General features: G+C 43.0%; 1 protein-coding gene across 7 annotated transcripts in view; it reads right to left on the bottom strand.

Moving 5' to 3' along the window:
• Window positions 1-19,793, bottom strand: part of cpne2 (copine II) — a 313,555-nt gene that overhangs the window by 222,953 nt on the left and 70,809 nt on the right. For all 7 annotated transcript variants that reach the window (XM_069901373.1, XM_069901376.1, XM_069901375.1 and 4 more), the window contains exons 7-8: window positions 12,363-12,452; window positions 10,276-10,374 (exon numbers count right to left, since the gene is read on the bottom strand). In XM_069901373.1, coding sequence (XP_069757474.1) covers window positions 10,276-10,374; window positions 12,363-12,452 — 189 coding nt within the window. The remainder of the gene's footprint in view (window positions 1-10,275; window positions 10,375-12,362; window positions 12,453-19,793) is intronic.

Genomic DNA, 19,793 nt, shown 5'->3' with positions numbered 1-19,793 from the left:
GAGAATAGTAAAGTCAACTTTGAGATCTGGCAGAAGCCCAGCTGTTTCCAGGGAATCAAATGTGTTTCTGGCCAGTGTAAAGACTAAGTGCATAAACGTTATTACTCCAACATGATCTGCTGAATCTGTGAACGAACAAAGAGAAATCGGAGAGACTCAGTGTGAACGGCAGCATCCACAAAGAGAAATGATCAGTCAACATTTCTGGTTAGGGCCCCTTACTGAGATTCTGAATCTACGACAGCATAGCTGCAAAGATCATGGAGTGTGCTAACTCCTAATTAATCTCATCATAATTTAAAATATGCAAAATCAATTCATTTTTCCCATCAAAAGGTTGGCGTAATATTGCAAGCCAACAGTGATTCCACTTGATGGATTGCGTTAAGTAACCAAGTGTTCTCTGGGCAGCAACAATAGATTACTGAAAGTTGCAGAGAAAGTAAACACATTGTTGTTTTGGCAAGGTGGGCCACCAGACAGAGACAAATAGGAAAGGACAGAACGTTAAATGGTTTTATTTGCAACAGCTGCATGGGCTGTTGAGTTTTTCCAGCATTTCCTGCTTTTGTTTAGGTTTTCCAGAACCTACAGTGTTTATCACATTCCTGATCCTTTGTTCCTTTATTCCCAAAGGAACACATTTAGTCGGCAATAGAAAGCGTGTTACCTAGTGTGATGCCGATGGAATGAGGAGCAAGTCTAAGAGAGGTAAACAGCACCAAGTTCTCCTACCAGATGGTGCCTAATAACTACAATGAATGACTATGCAAATGAATGGAACACATCTGGATAAAGGCTCTGTCAAACACCAGAATGAACAATGGCAGCATGGACAATAAAACCATGGCACTTCAATAGGAGAAGTGAACCAGAAGATGCCAGAACTGTAGAAATCAGGCTGTGTGGGGGTGAATAGGGTAGCAAATAGTGCCCAACTTACTGACTTGCATCAGAGATATAAACATTAGAAATAATGAGCAGCTGGGGTACAGTGAGGTTTATTAACCCTCCTTCCTCCCGTAACCTGTGAAAGATCCAGGGCCAATTCTAACAGACAGCACTGAAACACTCCTATCTTATCCCTCCCCTTTAAATGGAGATCACAAATATTTTACATGGCATGTCCCCATGTCTTCAAATCATTACATGACTAAGACAGGTAGTCATCCACAAAGAAGAACAAATGTAATCTTCAATATGAGGCATGACGAAGATTGACTTTACACAAGAATGTACACCGCTATTCATTCTGTGTTGGCTCTGAATCACGGCCAGAATAATGACAACACAATTTCCAAACCTCAGCTCTCCTCAACTCCTTCATTGTGCAAAAAGCACAAATCATGGTCATCCTCACGCCTGCTCATAAGCAGGTATGTCCTGCCAATGGAATGCAGCCTTCACAAGGCTGTTATAAGACTTGGGCAGAATCTCTTGGAACCACAGAGGTTCCTCCTGGAGTCTCACAACTGGGTAACAAAAATAAACAACAGCTACTTAGCCCATTCCCTCCAGGACCCTCAAGAACAGCACAAAGTTGCCCTGAGGACCAGAGAATGCTGTTTCATCGGGTCGTACTTGTACAATCAGATGACAATAAACACATAGATCCCACAGACTACTCACCTGACACATTTAACAATCAAATTTAAAAGTTTCACAGTAACCTGACAACCCTCTGCATATTTGTTAGGAGATGATGAGACTTGAGAGGTAGACTAGTCATAAGAATCTTGCCATTCAAAGGAAGATTTCAGGTAGCGAGTTTCAAGGTGTAGGGCACAAGGGGGTGGAGACTGAGCACTCCCAGGTCAACAGAACAGAGTGCCAGAACTGAAAAACAGATAGAAGCATTACCTGAAGTTTACAGAAATAGTCACACAGACATTCACCAGCCATCAATATCACCCAGTATGGTGGCTTGGAAATTCCTTTTCACATCTCCAGGAATAAAGATGCTGTCCAATTAAAAATTGTTCAACTTGGAGAGCAAAATTGCTCCCACACTGCCACACACGGCGAGAATAATCAATTTGTTTACTAAGCTCATTTCTTCTGAAGCAATGTTAATTATTGGCCGATACTCAAGCTGCATTCTTTGTCCTCCCTGTGATCAGTGGCCTCTTGTCACTGCAATTTCTGCATGTGCCTCGACCGTGTGACCCAATGGTGGGCAAGGTATCAATTATTCTCAGCTTTCCAGCCTCACAATCATTCCAGGCTGCTATCAGTGATCTTTTCCACTTCTCTCAGGGCTTATCACTGCTGTATTACAAAGCTCTCTCATCTTCAAGCTCAAGGAGAGAACAGAAGCAGGCAAAATGGACACAGACACAAATGCAAGGTCTTCCCCAGAACCCTGGTTATAGTTTGGGAGAATCTCTGTGGCCCCTATACACAAAGGACGGGGCTCTTGTGATCATTTCCATCACATGCCCAAATCTCAATGAGCACTGTCAAAACACTCTCCTACCAATGCAGCATCCATTTATTCAGTAGCAACACTCTCCAGTAGCAGGAGGAGTGCCACTTGTATTGTATTCCCAGAGGAGTAAAAACACAGTGTTTTGGAGGTGATAAAAGTGCGTCTCAGGTGAAAGCTGCTTAATTGGAAATGGTGATGATTGGATTGTAAAATATGAACTCTGTTTCAGCTCAGATCTGATGTCACAGTTAATATTTGTCCACTTGCCTTGATGCAGGTGTGTACTGTATTCATCCTTGCCACTACTGTGAACACCAGCCACTGTGGACAGTTTCTCAGAGTATCTTTGCACAGCGCCATAGACTCAAATTTTGTGTGGTTAGCATCAGGTCAAGCAAGCTTTGAGTTGGCAAGTCACTGGCATCTTACAAAACTTTAAGATGCCACATTAAGAACTTTGAGAGTTGTTCTGGTCAACACACTTTGGAAGGATGTGGAGGCTTTGGAGAGGATGCAGAAGAGGTTCACATGGATGGTGCCTGGTTTGGCCTATCCAGTTGATGTTGTCTCCTGACAGAGCAACCTCATCTATGGACTGTAAATTATTCTCTTTCATACATACTATTCTAACCCATCAAGTCAAGATTGGCCCTGAGAGCCACAGATAGTTCAGGAACCACATCCTCAACACTTCATTAGGAATCGATTATAGATGCCAACATACACTTGGTGCTTCTCAAAGCTTCATCCCTACTCCTAACAGCTCGCACGTGCATCCAGCTCCTCAACTAACCCCCAATTTGTCCTTTGTTAATCAACAAAGGACAGCATTAATCTGTGCAGCATTCATATCCTGGACTTTAAAACATCCAAGATGGTGCTTGTACTTGCCTGATCAAAATGCGTATCTTGTGATTGATCTAATGCACAGCTTCAACCATCATCAACTCCTCCACCCCACACCCATAGCAATGAAAGGGCAGAGGGAGCCATTGATGCTCGTAGAGGCCCATCGATGCTCGTAGAGGCCCATCGATGCTCGTAGAGGCCCATCGATGCTCGTAGAGGCCCATCGATGCTCGTAGAGGCCCATCGATGCTCGTAGAGGCCCATCGATGCTCGTAGAGGCCCATCGATGCTCGTAGAGGCCCATCGATGCTCGTAGAGGCCCATCGATGCTCGTAGAGGCCCATCGATGCTCGTAGAGGCCCATCGATGCTCGTAGAGGCCCATCGATGCTCGTAGAGGCCCATCGATGCTCGTAGAGGCCCATCGATGCTCGTAGAGGCCCATCGATGCTCGTAGAGGCCCATCGATGCTCGTAGAGGCCCATCGATGCTCGTAGAGGCCCATCGATGCTCGTAGAGGCCCATTGCTCACTGATGTGATGGAATCCTTTTCTTTCATCATGAAAATACAAAATCAATGGATGAATCATACAGCAGTGAGTTTTAAAATTCATTCCCAGCATGAAAATCTCGATGGAAAGGCCAGTTTCAATTGCCCAGCTCTAGTGGAATATGTGCTTCATGAATCACTAAAATGAAACAAAATGTGGGCACAAGAAAGATGTTTTTGATATCACTGCAATGTCCCAATGCCCTTTAGAGCATTGAATTCCTTTGAAGACCAGTGTTGTTGCAATGCCAGTAGTGCTGAGGTCCAACACATTCATTAAAGGATACATATCACCTGGGTCCCCTTCTTGCCTTCGGTATAATGCTGTGGCAGTGGTTCTCAACCTTTTTTTTTAAAAAAACACACTCATATACAACCTTAGATGCTCTGTGGTTAATAAGGCCCTACTTTTTACCCCCTCCATAAATCTTCGTCCGCGAAGCCAAGCCAAAGAAAGAAGACTTATGATGATATGGGAGTGGAAAGAAAAAGGTTGAGAAGCACTGTGCTCAGGGATCTTCTGTTGACACAAGAGTGTGGAGGTGGGCGGGTTGGTCATCCAAGACTGACCTCCAATCGAGTGGGGTGGGGTGCTTGGCTTGTCAGATCGTACTTGTGTGTTCAAGTTTCTGGGATTTGAACTTCCAGTCCGCTTCAGAGGTGAAGCCCCAAAAAGCCGGGATTGAAGCTAAGAAATGGCATTAGGCCAGTAAATTCTTTGTAGCCCAAGTTGGCAAAATGGTCTGAGTGGTGTCCTCATAGAGTAACATGGAAACTGATCCTTCTGCCCATCATGTTTATGCTGCTCATCTGGCCTAACTCCTCACACAGCATTTGGTCTTTCGCCTTCAGTGTGTTCCTTATCCAAGTGTCCGTGCAGGCACTTGGGCATTGTTCCGAGAGTCACTGTTGTTAGTTTCTTAGGAAGTGATTTTTGAGATTCCAACCACCGTCTGGGAGAAAATGTTTGTCTTTGGATCCCTCTAACTCTCTTATCCCTTCCTCTAAAACTATATCCTCTAGTTTTAAATGTCTCTACCATACCAAATAGTTTCACACTATCTGCTCTTTCATGCCATAATATTTAATGTTTCGATTCTAAACCACACAGAAATGCTGGAGGAACTCAGCCAGTCTCGCAGTGTCCATAGGAGGTAAAGATACATTATCAAGGCCTTCAAGATTTTTACCTCTGTCTCAGCATCTGCAGACTTTCATGTTTCACTCTATTCTAACCACAGCAACCACAATTTATTGCCCCTGGAGTCCCTTGGGAAACCATGAGATCGTGAAGGGCACCATTTTGGTTTATTTCTTTCTTGGGTGGGGCTTTGGCAGTCAAGGCAACATTTCCATGCCTGTCCCTGAAAATGCAAGGCCTGCTGCTTTCAGATTATTTTCCACACTGAATTACATGCACTTTTGTAAGAGCAAATGATGAACCATCTCATAAACAGGAACAGACCCTTTTGCCCCAATGGATGTGCCGAGGATGATGTTAAATTAAACTAATTCTCTTCTGCCTGTCCACGTTAAATCCCTCCATCCCCTGCATCTCCATGTGCTTACCAAGAATACTCTTAAGCACCTCCATCATATCTGCTTACACCACTACCCCTGGCAGCTGTTTCAGGCTCACACCACTCTGCACAACAAAACTCCTCTCCCCCTCCCCTCACCTTGAATGCACGCTCTCTAAGATTTAATATTTTTACTCTGGAGACAAAGATCCTGACACTCTCTGCCACTCATAATTTATTTAAACTTCTAGTAGATATCCCCTCAGTCACTGACGCTCTAGAGAATATAACCAAATATCCAATCTCTCCTTATAGATTCTTGTACTCAGTGCCCTGAACAATTAAGGCAAACTTGCCACCTTTATCACCCTACATACACGTGTAGCCACTTTCAGGGAGCTATAGATATGTACCACCAGATCCTTTTGCACATCAATGCTATTAAGATTCCTATAAACTATATACTTTCCCCTTACATTTGCCTTCCTGAAGTGCAACACTTCACACTTGCTCTGATTAAACTCTGCTCATATCTGTAACCCCTCTATATTCTTCTGTATTCTTTGATAGCTCTCTGCATTGTCCACAACTCCAACAATCTTTGTTTCAGTACAGTTGGCATAGCGATTAGCGCAACCCCTTTCCAGCACCAGCAATTGGGACCGGTGTTTGAATCCCGCGCTGTCTGTAAGGAGTTTGAACACTTGCCTCATGTCTGCGTGGGATTTCCCCAGGGGCTCTGGTTTCCTCCCACCGTTTGAAACGTACAGGGGGTGTAGGTTAATTAGGTGGCATGGACTCGTGGGCCTGTTACCATGCTGCTTCTCTAAATTTAAAATTTATAAAACATGCAAACTTACTCAAAATCATCCATCTACTTTTTCATCCAAGTCATTCATATACGTTATAAACAGGGGTCCCAGTACTGATGCCTGTGGTGACAGGCCTCCAGCCAGAGTGACAGCCTTCCACCACTGCTCTGCCTTCTATGAGGTAGCCAGTTCTGAACCCAAGCCATCAACTCGCCATGGATCCCATGTATACTAAACAGTCTGCATCCGTCTACCAATAGGGTCCTTCTGAAATGCCTTACTGAACTCCATAAATACCTTCCTAAAGCCTGTCTCCACTGCAAATAAATGGGCCACCATTAAAGTAACAGCAACTAAACGTGAAGCACTGATTGTTATGTGGAGAGAAGAGGTCCCTGTTTAAGCCAAAATGACATGCAGATATTATATTTTTGTACATGTATTTGTGATCTGATATGTTGTGTTTTAGGATCTCAATTCACAACATACTCAATAACCCAACAATTCAGAAAGTGAATGAATGGGACGAATGGGCTTTTGAGAAGAGCTCTGCCGAGGGAAGAAGAATTTACCATGGCAACTGCAACTGTGTACGTCAGCCTCATCTTACATTAAGGTCAGAATAAATGCTTTTCTACACGAAGGAACAATTTTTATTTTTCACTGTTTGACAAAGCACTTACCTCAGTACCAGGTGACAGACAATATATTTACGCTCATTGCCAACCTGTGCATGTTTGCATGCTTGCATTATGCTTCTCGTCTCCTCAGAGTGACTCCTACCCAGTTGTGCTGGGGCAGCTGCACAGTTGAGAAATTGTGCACCATACAGTGATTTCAGGCCTTGTACATGTCCTGGCATATTGATGTTGGGCAATGGAAAAACATGGAGACGTCTGTCCGCTGTGAGCACACAACTCACTGCAATGATGAATCATGCACAATATGGCAGTAATTGTAGATTTCATCCTGTATCTTGTACTTCAAGAAATTGTTTGCAACCCAAGTCCAAAATCTGTTCTACCATTTTAACTTTGTGAAGGCCTGTTATTGCAGGAAGAGTACTTTCAAACACTTTGAAACATTTTTTTCTGCTAATTGTATTCATTTCTGATTTCAATAAATCAATTACAAGAACAAAAGAATCTGTTGTACTCATGGAATCTGTTGTACTCGCCTTCACCAAGAACTTGAACACACTCAGTAGATGTTCCACCGTTGGCCTCACTTTGCAGTGCAGCCAGGAAGATGAACAAATTCTAGTTCTGCTGGCATTATAAGCCCTGCCACTCAATTGGCAGCAATTATTTTGACAGCCATTCCAGTAAGAGTCACCACAAGCTAAGCCAAGTACCAGAGGTCTTATTTGTCACTCTCTGCTCTTTTCCCATTGTGTTGATCATCCTCTGCCAGTCTGCCTCTTTCTTTCAACCCTCTATTTCTCTCTCTGTTTATCTTAGAATTATTTTCCTACTGTTTTCTTACTTTTCGTTCCCTGTAGCTTTCTGTCTCTTTGACCTTCCAGGGACGGCATGGTTGGCTTTACAGCGCCAGTGATCAGGACCGGACCAGGGTTCGAATCCTCCATTGTCTGTAAGGAATTGGTACACTCTCTCCGTATCTGCATGGGTTTTCTCCAGGGGCTCCAGTTTCTTCCCACCATTCAAAATGTACTGGGGGAGTGGTATAGGTTAATGGGGTGTAAATTGCGCGGCATGGACTGGTGGGCCAAAATGGGCTGTTATTGTGATGGATGACTAAATTTTAAAAAATTAATCTGAGCCTTTTTCTGTTCTCTCTTTTCCTCTCTTTCTCTCTCTCTCTCTCTCTCTCTCTCAATCCCACTATCAGTCCCTCTGATTCACTCTGTAGTGTTACCTCATGGCCCAGTCTGTAGTGATCATCAGCAGGAAGTCCAATCATATCTGCCATGTGTTAACTCAGTGATGCTGAACCCAGTCATAAAAGCAAGATCAGATTAAAATCAGTGAACACAGAGGCAGGGACCATCCTGACCTTTTGTCCCCTATTGTCACATCCGGTCAGGTACAGAAACACATGAGGACGGGAACCTTTCACATTGGTATCATGGGAGGAGGAGGTGATAAAAGCTTTTGGCAGGCTTCTTTTGGCCAGGGTCTTACTGAATGGTAACCGGAAATTTGGATTATAACTTGAACAAACAGCTCAGGTTTTCCTAGATAAACACATTCAGAAACCCACCAGCCTTCCAATGATAGAACTATTCCGAGGGAAAAAACCAGATGCATGTGACCACACACCCGGAACTCTAGAAGGAACCTTCCATCTAAGTAAATAAATGCAAGAATCAAGGGCTGCAGGTTGTAAAGAGCGGATTCATTATGGAACTTATTTTTGTAAGGAGATTTAAATTTTAAGAATATGTCTCAACATACTTCACTGCCATTGGCACCAGATCAAAGCTGGTCAATTGAAAATGCACCCAGAATTGCTTTAGGGAGCTCTGAAGTTTTGAAAGGCTATTTTACACAGTGAAAACTTCTTTGTCAGCAAAGCAAAAATTTGCCAAGTTAAGCCTTGTCATTTTAATTCTTGAGCCCTCTCTCCTGGTGAAACTGTGCTGCCTCTCTGACAAGTAAAAACTCAAAGCTGGAGAAACGCAGCAGGTCAAACAATGCACTTCATAGAGCAACGTCCGGGACTTCATAGAGCAACCACCGGGACTTCATAGAGCAACGTCCGGGACTTCATAGAGCAACGTCCGGGACTTCATAGAGCAACGTCCGGCACTTCATAGAGCAACGTCCGGCACTTCATAGAGCAACGTCCGGCACTTCATAGAGCAATGTCCGACACTTCATAGAGCAATGTCCGGGACTTCATAGACCAACGTCCGGCACTTCATAGAGCAACGTCCGGGACTTCATAGACCAACGTCCGGCACTTCATAGAGCAACGTCCGGGACTTCATAGAGCAACGTCCGGCACTTCATAGAGCAACGTCCGGGACTTCATAGAGCAATGTCCGGGACTTCATAGAGCAACGTCCGGGACTTCATAGAGCAACGTCCGGGACTTCATAGAGCAACGTCCGGGACTTCATAGAGCAACGTCCGGCACTTCATAGAGCAATGTCCGACACTTCATAGATCAACTTCCGGGACTTCATAGAGCAACGTCCGGCACTTCATAGAGCAATGTCCGACACTTCATAGAACAACGTCCGGGACTTCATAGACCAACGTCCGCCACTTCATAGAGCAATGTCCGGCACTTCATAGACCAACGTCCGGCACTTCATAGAGCAATGTCCGGGACGTCATAGAGCAACGTCCGGGACTTCATAGAGCAACGTCCGGGACTTCATAGAGCAACGTCCGGGACTTCATAGAGCAACGTCCGGGACTTCATAGAGCAACGTCCGGGACTTCATAGAGAAACGTCCGGGCTTGAGCCCTTCATCAAGGGTTGAGTAAAATATAGGCAGGCAGGCACCCGCACCTGTCCACATTCTGCCATGGCTTGATGAAGAGCTAAAGGTCTTAACCTTGCTTATGTATCTTTATCTTCAGGCACCTGCCCACATTTTGCTCACACCTTGATGAAGGGCTCAAGCCAGAAAAGCCCATTATGTATCTTTATCTTTGCTACATAAAGGACACTGTTGGACTTGCTGAGTTTCTCCAGCGTTATGTTTTTACTTCAACCACAGTGTCTGTGGTTGTAGATTGTAGTGTTTTACTTCATGCTTCTCTGGGAAGACAAGCAATGATTGTTCAACCCCATCTGACCTTGAGGAGGCAGTGGTGAGTCACTTTCTCGAACCATGCTGCCACTTCTCTCATTGGTACTCTCTGTTCAGTTATGGACAGAGTTCCAAATTTCAGACTCAGTGATGATGAAGAAACAAGAAAATGCTATTTTAAAATACTGACATATTTTTCCAGCTAAATAAGTAACATTTAATTGTCCAGGAGAAGTTTGGCAGTGTTCATGTCATGAATGCCACCTATCATGGTTCAAGGAACTCAGTCACAGGTCAGTGCTGCAGAATTGCAGTCCTTTTAATTGGGAATTCCAAAGAGGAGCCAATTCATCGGTAAATTGTTCATCAGAATGGTGACAAACTCTGTACCTCCACTGAGTCGTTTGCTTCAGACATCCTGGTTACTGTGGTCTCGCACTCTCCAATGAAGTCATGTCCACCATCATTATCATAATCATAGCACAGAACCTAGAACAAGAATAAAACAAACACGGGGCAGATTAACTCCTGTGGAAGGCAATGGCATTGACCTGGAATCTGGTCCATGCTGGTGATGTGCAGGTGGTGCAGTCAGTGAATGCAGGTCAAATAATTCATCTACGTTCACCCTCTCGTTGACTCAAATGTCCCCTTTCCTCCTCTTGTTTATCCTTTTCACTATTTCCCACTCCGCAACAACATTCATTTCCCTCATCGGAGACAAAGAGATTCCTTTAACGGTGTTGATTTGATTTCACGAGGCAGCAGAAAAATGGACAACAGCTTGCTCAGCTGTCATCTGTGAATGTGGAATGGGCTTCTAACGCCTCCAAGATGTAAATTAGGACAATTATTTCTTGGCTATACTGCAAACCCCCTTTAGGGCAATAGGGCAAAAGCTGGGTCAGCAAAAATGGATTTAATCTACCGAAAAGCATCAGTGTCAGTTACCTTTGGTGACTTCCCTTCTCTACAGAATGATAAAGGTGAGAAGAAAGCCTCTGAGGGAGCTGTTCGATTGCTCCCCATCCCTGCTCTTTCCCTGCAATGAAAAGGTTGCTATGGTATCTGCATCTACCACACTTCCATGCAGGGCAGTCCAGATTTCTCACTGCACAGCTCGCTGCTCATTACCTTACTCCAAGTCCCCTGGTTATTACTCCTCCTGTTTGTGGGAAGGTTTGCCTTTAGGTATTTCAGCGTAATCTTTCAAATGGTTGTTATTTCCCAGAGCACAAAATGGACAAGTTTCGACGTTGGTGCTCATTCTCCTGAGTAAATAGTTCCACGAGAGTAAATAATGAGCTTGCCATCCATCCCTGTTTATGGCCATTAATATATAATGCTTCTGAAGCGGAACACAGAGCAAACATCAACTCTGCTTTTGAAAGCTCATGAACACATCTACCCTCGACTGTAGGGAGCTCTGCCAACCATAATACCGCCACATTCACTACTGTTAACCCAAGATTAAGCTGATTGTTGATTTCAGGAAAGGAAAGACAGACATGTACGATCCAGTGATCACTAAGGGATCAGAGGTGGAGAGGCTGAGCAAATCTAAGTTCCTGGGAGTCACCATCTTGGAGGATCTTTCCTGGACTCAACACACTAATGGCATCATGAAGAAAGCACGTCAGCACCTCTACTTCCTCAAGGAGTTTGTGGAGGTTTGGAACGACACCAAAAACCCTGGCAAATTTCTACAGAGGTGTGGTGAAAAATGGGCTGACCGGCAGCATCATGGTCTGGCATGGGGACACCGATACACTTGAACATAAAGCCCTCCAAAAGATGCTGGACACAGCCAAAACCTTCCCCACCTTTGAGAACATCTACAGGGAACACTGCCTTTGTAGAGCAGCAGCAATCATCAAGGATCCACACCACCCAGCACACACTCAGTTCTTGCTGCTGCCAACAGGAAAGAGGTACAGGTGCCACATTATTCACACCGCCAGGTTCAGGAACAGCCGCTACCCCTCCACCTTCAGACTCCTCAACAACAAACTCAATCAGAGACTCTTACTTACTTTTGCACTTTTAAAAAAATTCTCTCTGTATTGCAGTTTGTTTACATTTCATTACCGGTTTATTTGTTTACATGTGTACAGTTTTTGTTTTGCACTACCAATAAGCGGAAATTCTGCCTGATGTCACATATGTACTCTGACAATAAATCTGCAATCTGAGATAAGCTGACCATACTCCTTGTAATGATTACAGATATGGTCGTGAATGGCCCAAACCTTAACCAAAAGATAAAGGTACAGCCACGAATAAAAAAATTGCACAGTTCTGAAAGAGTCAAAGAATAAGTTACTGAAATTAACACATTAGAGGCATCTCAAAGTAGCAGCGAACCAATTAAAATAACGTTAGGCAAGTCTCTACATTATTAGGTGTCACTGTTGGTCTCAGAAGGGCATTAAAACTAATGCAAGTTTAAAGATTGCTGTTGGGCAAGTTCAAGTTACCTTTATGGTTTTGTCTACATGACCATCACACAGGGACACCAGCGGCATGCTGAAAGGTTTCCAGGTGGGGTCGAGAGTATTTTTTATAACCTGCAAAAAAAAAATGAGGAACCACATAATCCACGTCCAGAATTAATCAGGCTTTTACCTTGAGGTTTTTGTTTAGTTGGTCTGGCAAATTCTTAATCTCGTGAACCATTGTTAGTGAGTAAAATTGCATTATGGGTCTTCCCAACCTACCTAGGTGGCCATTGAAATGAACCTGGCCAAAGCTGAGCTACTTAGATCAGAAGTGCCTGGTGCTCGAGACTCAGGTAGAAAATCATCCTCTGCTGCATGCACTAAAGCCGCAAAATAGCAGAGGCCAAGTTCCTGCTTTGAAAATGTGGCTCCATCGAATTGAAAGTGGAATACAATGTGCACGCACATGCAACAACTAACGCACACGATCAAAATGCAACCTGCAATATTGAGTTAAACAACGTGCTGGGGTTGAGTGCAATGGAAAAAAGTGCAGAAGAAAATCTCCATCCACAGGAAGTAAAGGGTTATCAATGCTTCTGGCCTGGGACCTTTGTCAGGTCTCGAGTTCTCCAGCACTTTTGTATATTGTATCAACACCAAATCCTCGACCTGGAGACAGGAACAATATTTGTCCTTTTATATCTAGACAATAATGTGTGTTGATTTAGTCGACCACACCAGCGTGGTGGGGGAAAGAGAGGTGCAGACTAGACAGGGTTAAAAAAGGATTGCGCTTTGAACTTCTGACAGCTGGCCTGCAATTGAGCTACTGCAGGCAAACGTAGAAGACAATAATTAAGCTTGGCGGTTGTATCCTTCCAGTCCAGTAGGCTGCCAACATCTAGCTCAAGCCTCATGTAAGCCAAATTTGCCAGCTGGCCAAGGATACAACATCTGCAAAACCAGATGTTACAGGTGTCAGAACGGGAAAATTAAATTTGGATGATTACAATTGACGTGTGAAAAGTGAACGAGTCCAACAGGTGGCCAATGCTTCCCTGAACTGTGCCAGAGTTTGAGTCATTGAATCAATGCAGCAGGACAAATATTGTTCCTGTCTCCAGGTCGAGGGTTTGGTGTTGATTCAGAACATCACATCAACTTTGGAGCAGTGACAACTCAGGTCTCCACAGTGCGGCTGGCAACCTATTTCAAAATTCAAAGCCCCTCCCCCCCATCCCCAGAGAACAGTAATGCAGGCTTATGTCTGAGGATCACAGTTGTTGCATCTTTAAGGATACATTTTGAGAGAATTGTTGAAGTGTAGTACACAATGGGGAGTAGAAGCACCTTGAGAATTTGTCTGCCCAATCTTATATCTGTCCTCTTTATAAATATTCCAAACCAAATGTGCTTTCTAACGGGATCTCTGCAGAATTGTTGATTGAGGGTTAAATGTTCTTAAAAAAAGGTCACTCCTTGCTGTCAAGCTATCCTTGGCTTGAAACGTGGGTCCATCTGAACCAAATACTCATTCATTTCTTGAACACCAATACTTATTCCCAGTGTGGAAAATTCCATCTAAGTACTTTGACCAAGCACTGGTGAAAGATACACCATTGAGGACTTGGAGTCTAAAGTGCCAAGTGCTGGCAACGTTTATCAGCAGTTGTTATTAATTCACACAATTAGATCTTCCTGAAAGCACGAGTTCAAATGCAGCCCTGACAACGTGGGCTCATATCAATCCCGACGGTAAGTGTGGGAAATGGGAAGATACCCACACAACCAGTGAACCTGCTTTCCTGAGGCCAAGGCTTCAGTCTTCAACTAAACACCTTCAGCAAGTCAACAGCATCAGCGAGAGACAAAGAACGGTCAGTTTCGAGCCGAAGCCCTTTATCAACTGGCAGCCCTGGTCTTTGGATCACCGACTCCACCCTGAGACACTCATCTTCCTCCATCTGACCGCTACGTTTCCTTGCTTCTCTCTCCCCTTGTCGGGCATCTGACCACCTCCTGCCATCATGTTTCACCTCGTTTACCAATCCTGCCCCTGCCATCTTCAGACTGACCTACTTTTTCTGGGTGAAACATGAAAGTCTGCAGAAGCTATGATTGTAGTAAAAACACACCGAAATGGTGGAGGAACTCAGCTGGTCTTTCAGCGGTTTCTTTTATGCCCAGGAGGAGGTAGAAGGTTTAAAGCAGGAGAAGACATCTGTGGTTGGGGGGGTGGGGTGGAGTGTTTATTCCTTGAAGAAGGGCTCAGGCCCAAAACATTGGCAATATATTTTTCTCTCCTATGGACGCAAAAAGACCAGCTGAGTTCCTCCAGAATTTCTGTGTACTTTTCCCTCCAGTCTCGATATGTTCAAAATGTCGACCATTCATTCTGCCCCACTGATGCTGCTCTGCCCACTGAGCATAGCATCACATTCCAGCATCTGGATGCCTCCAGTTTACCAAACTACATTTCATTCAAAGCACGCAAGTAACTTCCTATTGATCACCATCACCCTCAAAGCACAGATAATCACTCTGCCAGATATCAACTTGGTATCACAGGAACATCCAGTAACCTGACTGGTCAATTGCATGCTCGATGTGAGAGGTGTGCCAAGGGGAAGAAGGGAAGATGGGAATATTGCGTGGCAAGAGCAGAATCATTTTCTACTTATTGATCTTGCTCCTCATAAATAGGACTTCAGATGCTTCCTTCAGATGACAGAGAGAAGCAATGAAAAAATAAAGCTGCAGTAAAAGAAGTGTCTTACTTGACCTTTACATTAGAACGTGGAAACAATGAAACAATGCATGCGCAATAAAAACTCCATGCAAGCTGTGATTTTAAAAGGCATTTTATATCATAGCATCTAATGTGACAGCAGTGTTAACCAGGTACTCTGGTAATTGGCACTTAAAATATGTAACTATTCATTAGTGTGGGTTATTTGCATCAGTACCAAAAGCATGCTTTTGCCACCCTTAATAGGATTTTGTGCATGTTTGTTGTGGATGAGGCATAAAATAAATTGTTTAATAGCCCATTCATTAAAAGCCAGGGAATTCATTTGAAGCCAAATGCAGGGACCCCCCAGGAAGAGCCTAGCTTAATCTGCCCTGTGCTGGTTGCACTGGTTAAGCTCAGAACGCGAGAGGCCTCTGTTCCCCATGATAGGGAGGGCGTTAAAAGGATGAACAGTAAAAACACACCAAAATGCTGGAGGAACTCAGCTGGTCCTTCAGCGTGTATAGGAGACAAAGATGTGTTGCCGACGTTTTGGGCCTGAGCCCTTCTTCAAGGATGAACAGGGCAGAGGTGCAAATTTTTTTTAATGAATCCCTAAACAAAAAGGCAGTGTAAAAGGAATATTGGGCCAGTTTGGTACGTCTGACTTGCATCCTGTTGATCTCTTCCAAACACAGATTGGGGGAGCTAGATGTTGATTTCCTGCAGTTTAGCTGGGTCAAAATAGGTTTTGCTGCCAGCTAAACTTGCAGTGCCTAGGTATTAAAAGTTTTTAGAATCGCAAAACATCTCTACTCTGGTTCTTGAATGGTCTCAGATTAACGAACAACCTTGTATTTGCCTTGCTAATTCCCTGTTCTCGCTGAACGCTAATTTTCAATGACTCATTTATCACCCCCTCTGAACATCAACACATTTCTATTTCTCATTTAATAAAAACTTTGAACCTGACAATTGACAATTTCCATTGATCATGATTTTACCCTTTGCCTCCAATATCACCCTGAAGTACAAGTATGTGCTGCTTAATATCCATGATACGTTCTGCAAAATTGGGCACCATGCGATGCGGACGTTGTGTGAACACCATATTACTGTATATGGGATACTGAACTTAAACTGTTTAATTTTTTTCACTTTTTAAACTTTTATGTAAACACTTTATTAGTCACACAATTTAATAAAGAAAGATCAGGATCATCACATCACCTGTTCTCAACTTCCTCAGAGTTCCATTGGAAGTGTTTCCGGTCAAATAACCTCCATTTTTTTTTTTTCACACTGAACTGTCACTCCATAATGCCTGAAGGGCTTGGCTGAGGATCTTCTTGGGGAGGTGTTGGCTTCTTCAGGAATACATCTGCCTAATTTGCTTTTTCTTTTCTTCATATATTTCTTTATATGCAGCAAATACTGCTTGAGCATCCCTCTCTCTCAGTGAAAAGCATCAAGTATTTAGATCTTCACCTTCTGCAGTTTCCTTTTCCCTGGTCTCTTTTTTCAGTTCCAGTTATGCCCGCTACGTCCCATTTTCCCAATTGGAATTTCTGACTGAACTCCATTATAACCCTATCGGATGATGGAGGTTTATGTAGTCGGATATTGCCTGATTGGACGTTAAGCAGAGCACACCTGTATCTGCATTCTCCCCATAATCCCACCCATCTTTAATTCAGTAGTATACTTAAATTTGGTCATGCATCCAAATCTTTGACCCAGATCATGGACAGCTGCTGCCTCAGTACCTATCCTTGGGACATCCCAACTCTACCCAATCCCATCTTGATTTTCTGAATGTTGTGTACCACTTCCTAAGTAGTAAGAGATTCCAGCATTTTCCCTGCTACTGATGTTAGGTGATCTGTCTTCAGTTTCCCCATTTCCTCTCTGCCTCCTTTGGTACATAACAAAGTTGCACTGGCTACAATTTGTGGGAACAGTTCTCAAGTGTTTGGAACTTTAGATTACATATTCTAGAATTCCACAGATGCTAGTCTATCACCATAACCAGAACTTTAGGATGTAGCTCATCAAGTCCTGGGAATTTAGTCCCATTAAATCTCCATTTTTATTAGCATCATATTTTTCATTCAGCCGCATGTTTATTCTAGTCCTTGTCTCCTCTATTTCCACAAGACCTTTTGCACTTCCCTCCGTGAAGACATGTACATATATTTTTAATTTCTCCTCATTTTCCTTATGCAATCATTTCTCTCAATTCAGTGTAATGGATAACACTAACCTCCAGAATCAGAATTTATTGGCAGGAGCATGTCACCAAATTCATTGTTTTGAGGCAGCATTAACAGTGCAAAAAAATAGGAGAAAGTGAGGTAGTTTCTGTGGTTCATTGTCCATTCATAAATCTGATAGCAGAGGGGAAGACACTGTCCTTATGCTGTTGAGTGCTTGTCTTCAGTCTCCTGCACCTTTTTCCCCAGATGGTAGCAGAGTGAAGAGGACATAGCCTGGGTGGTGGGGGTCCTTGAGGATAGAGGCCACTTTCTTAAGACCTAGCTTCTTGTAGATGTCCTCGATGCAGTGAAGACTGATACCGGTCATGTTGCATGCTGAGTTAAAAACTGAAACTCTATCCTGTCCTGTGCATTGGTACCTCCATACCAGACAGCGATGCAACCTGACAGAATGTTCTCCACAGAATACTTGTAGAAATTTTTGAGTCTTTTTGCAGTAGAACAGAGGGATCTGGGAATACAGATACTTAATTCCTTGAAAGTGGCATCACAAGTAAATAGGTTATAAAGAGGGCTTTTGGGATCTTGGCCTTTATAAATCAAAGTATTGAGTATAGGAATTGACATTGGTGAGGCCAAATTTGGAGCATTGTGTGCAGTTTTGGTCACTTAATTACAGGAAAGATATCAATAAGATAGAAAGAGAAGATTTACTTGGTTGTTGCTTGAACTGAGTTACATGGAAAGGTTAAAGAGGTTAGGGCTTTATTCCCTGGAGCGTAGAGGAATGAGGAGAAATTTGATAGAGGTATTTAAAATTGGGAGGGATAGAGGCAGTAAATTTAGATCGGCTTGAATCACTGAGGGTAGGTGAGACACAAATCAGAGGACACAGATTAAGGGTGAAAGGGTAAAAGTTTAGGGGAAATATTGGGGGAATTTCACTCAGAGTGGTGGGAGTGTGGAGTGAGCTTCCAGCTGAAGTGGCAAATCTGGGCTCAATTTTAACATTTAAGATAAATTTATACAGGCACATGGATGAAGGAGGTATGGAGGACTATGGACTGGTGCAGGTCAGTGGGACTAGGCAAAAAAAATAGTTTGGCTCAGAGTAGAAGGGTGTGTTTCTGTAATGTTCTATGTTTTGTTGACATACCAAATGCTCTCAAAGTATAGCTGCTGGCAGCATTCTTCATGATTGCATCGACATTGATTTAATTATCTTTTTTTGTATACTGTTGCAAGTTCTTACAGTCTAGTAAAATAATTCTTATAGTTTGTGAATCCAACTTCCATAATATTATTGATAAAGACTGGACAAAGCAAAATGGCAAATGTAAAGTCACACATAATTATTGAATTAGCTTTGTTGCATACCTTTCTAATTTTCTGATTGTTTTACTATGCCACAAATTACCACTACAATCTTCACTGTTTTAGTGCTTCGAAACTCATGGTAAATTATTCCTTTGTTCTCCTCTCTGAGCTGTCACTCAATGCATTTGTCAGCTCAAATTAGATTCTACTAAATGGAATCTTCGAACCATAGATCATTCTTATTGTCTAAATTGTTAGTTTATCTCTCAATTAGCTTTTGAAATTTTTAAAATTTACTTCAGTGAGTTAATTATCAACCATCAAATTAATCCATTACTTGTAATCAATACATTGGTAGGAGTGCACTCATGAACTCGTAGTTTCATCAATGCTTCACTGCACAAACTCTTCTCTGAATGATTTACGATTCCTGTACAAGGAACAGTTTGCTATCCACTTCATAATGGCTTGGGGATTCAATTACTGGTCCCAACACTCCATGAATCAATCAGAAACAATTAAAGGGGAAAACAAAAACAAAGGGGAAGGTGGGTGGGGGTTTTTGGTGGCCACTGTCCAATGGAGCATGCTGGTATTGTACAACACCCTGGAAAGAGCCGATGCCTGGCTGCTTCCCTGAATTTGTTCTGAGATTTACAGCCACTTCTGCAGATGGCCTCGACTCTGCACGTGCATGTTATTTTTTTAATGAGTAACTGGGCCTCTTTTAATGGGTAGGCTTTACATGGCATTCTCTTGGTCAACAGGGCGCTACTGAATAAACATTCATTTGATCATTGGAAATGATTTCTCAGCACGATTCTGCAACTGCAAACACAAGACTCTGGACGAAATGACGATGTATAATGTAAACCCAAGCTGAAGTCATTTCCACTCCAGGGTGAAAACAGACAGAAGCTGTTCCAAGAAAAATAAATGCTGATCTCCTTCTTGAACACACAGTTGGATGCTCGGTATAATGAGATCAGATTATTTAACCTTTCAGAATGGAGTGTGGCAAAAAGGGACAGGAGGGGACAGGAAAGATAAATCAGAGATCAAGAGGAAGGGAATCAAAACAGAACAAATTGTTAAATAGAGACCTGTATTTACATAGTGCCTCTCACAACACTTGTTAATTTTAAAGAACATTACAGTAAAATTTAATATTTCTGAAGTGTTATTGCCATGTTGTATTTGGAA

This window comes from Narcine bancroftii, chromosome 10, assembly GCF_036971445.1.
Source record: "Narcine bancroftii isolate sNarBan1 chromosome 10, sNarBan1.hap1, whole genome shotgun sequence".
NCBI lineage: Eukaryota > Metazoa > Chordata > Chondrichthyes > Torpediniformes > Narcinidae > Narcine > Narcine bancroftii.
The sequence above is the reverse complement of the archived record's forward strand: the minus strand, read 5'-3'. Positions and strand labels throughout refer to the sequence as shown.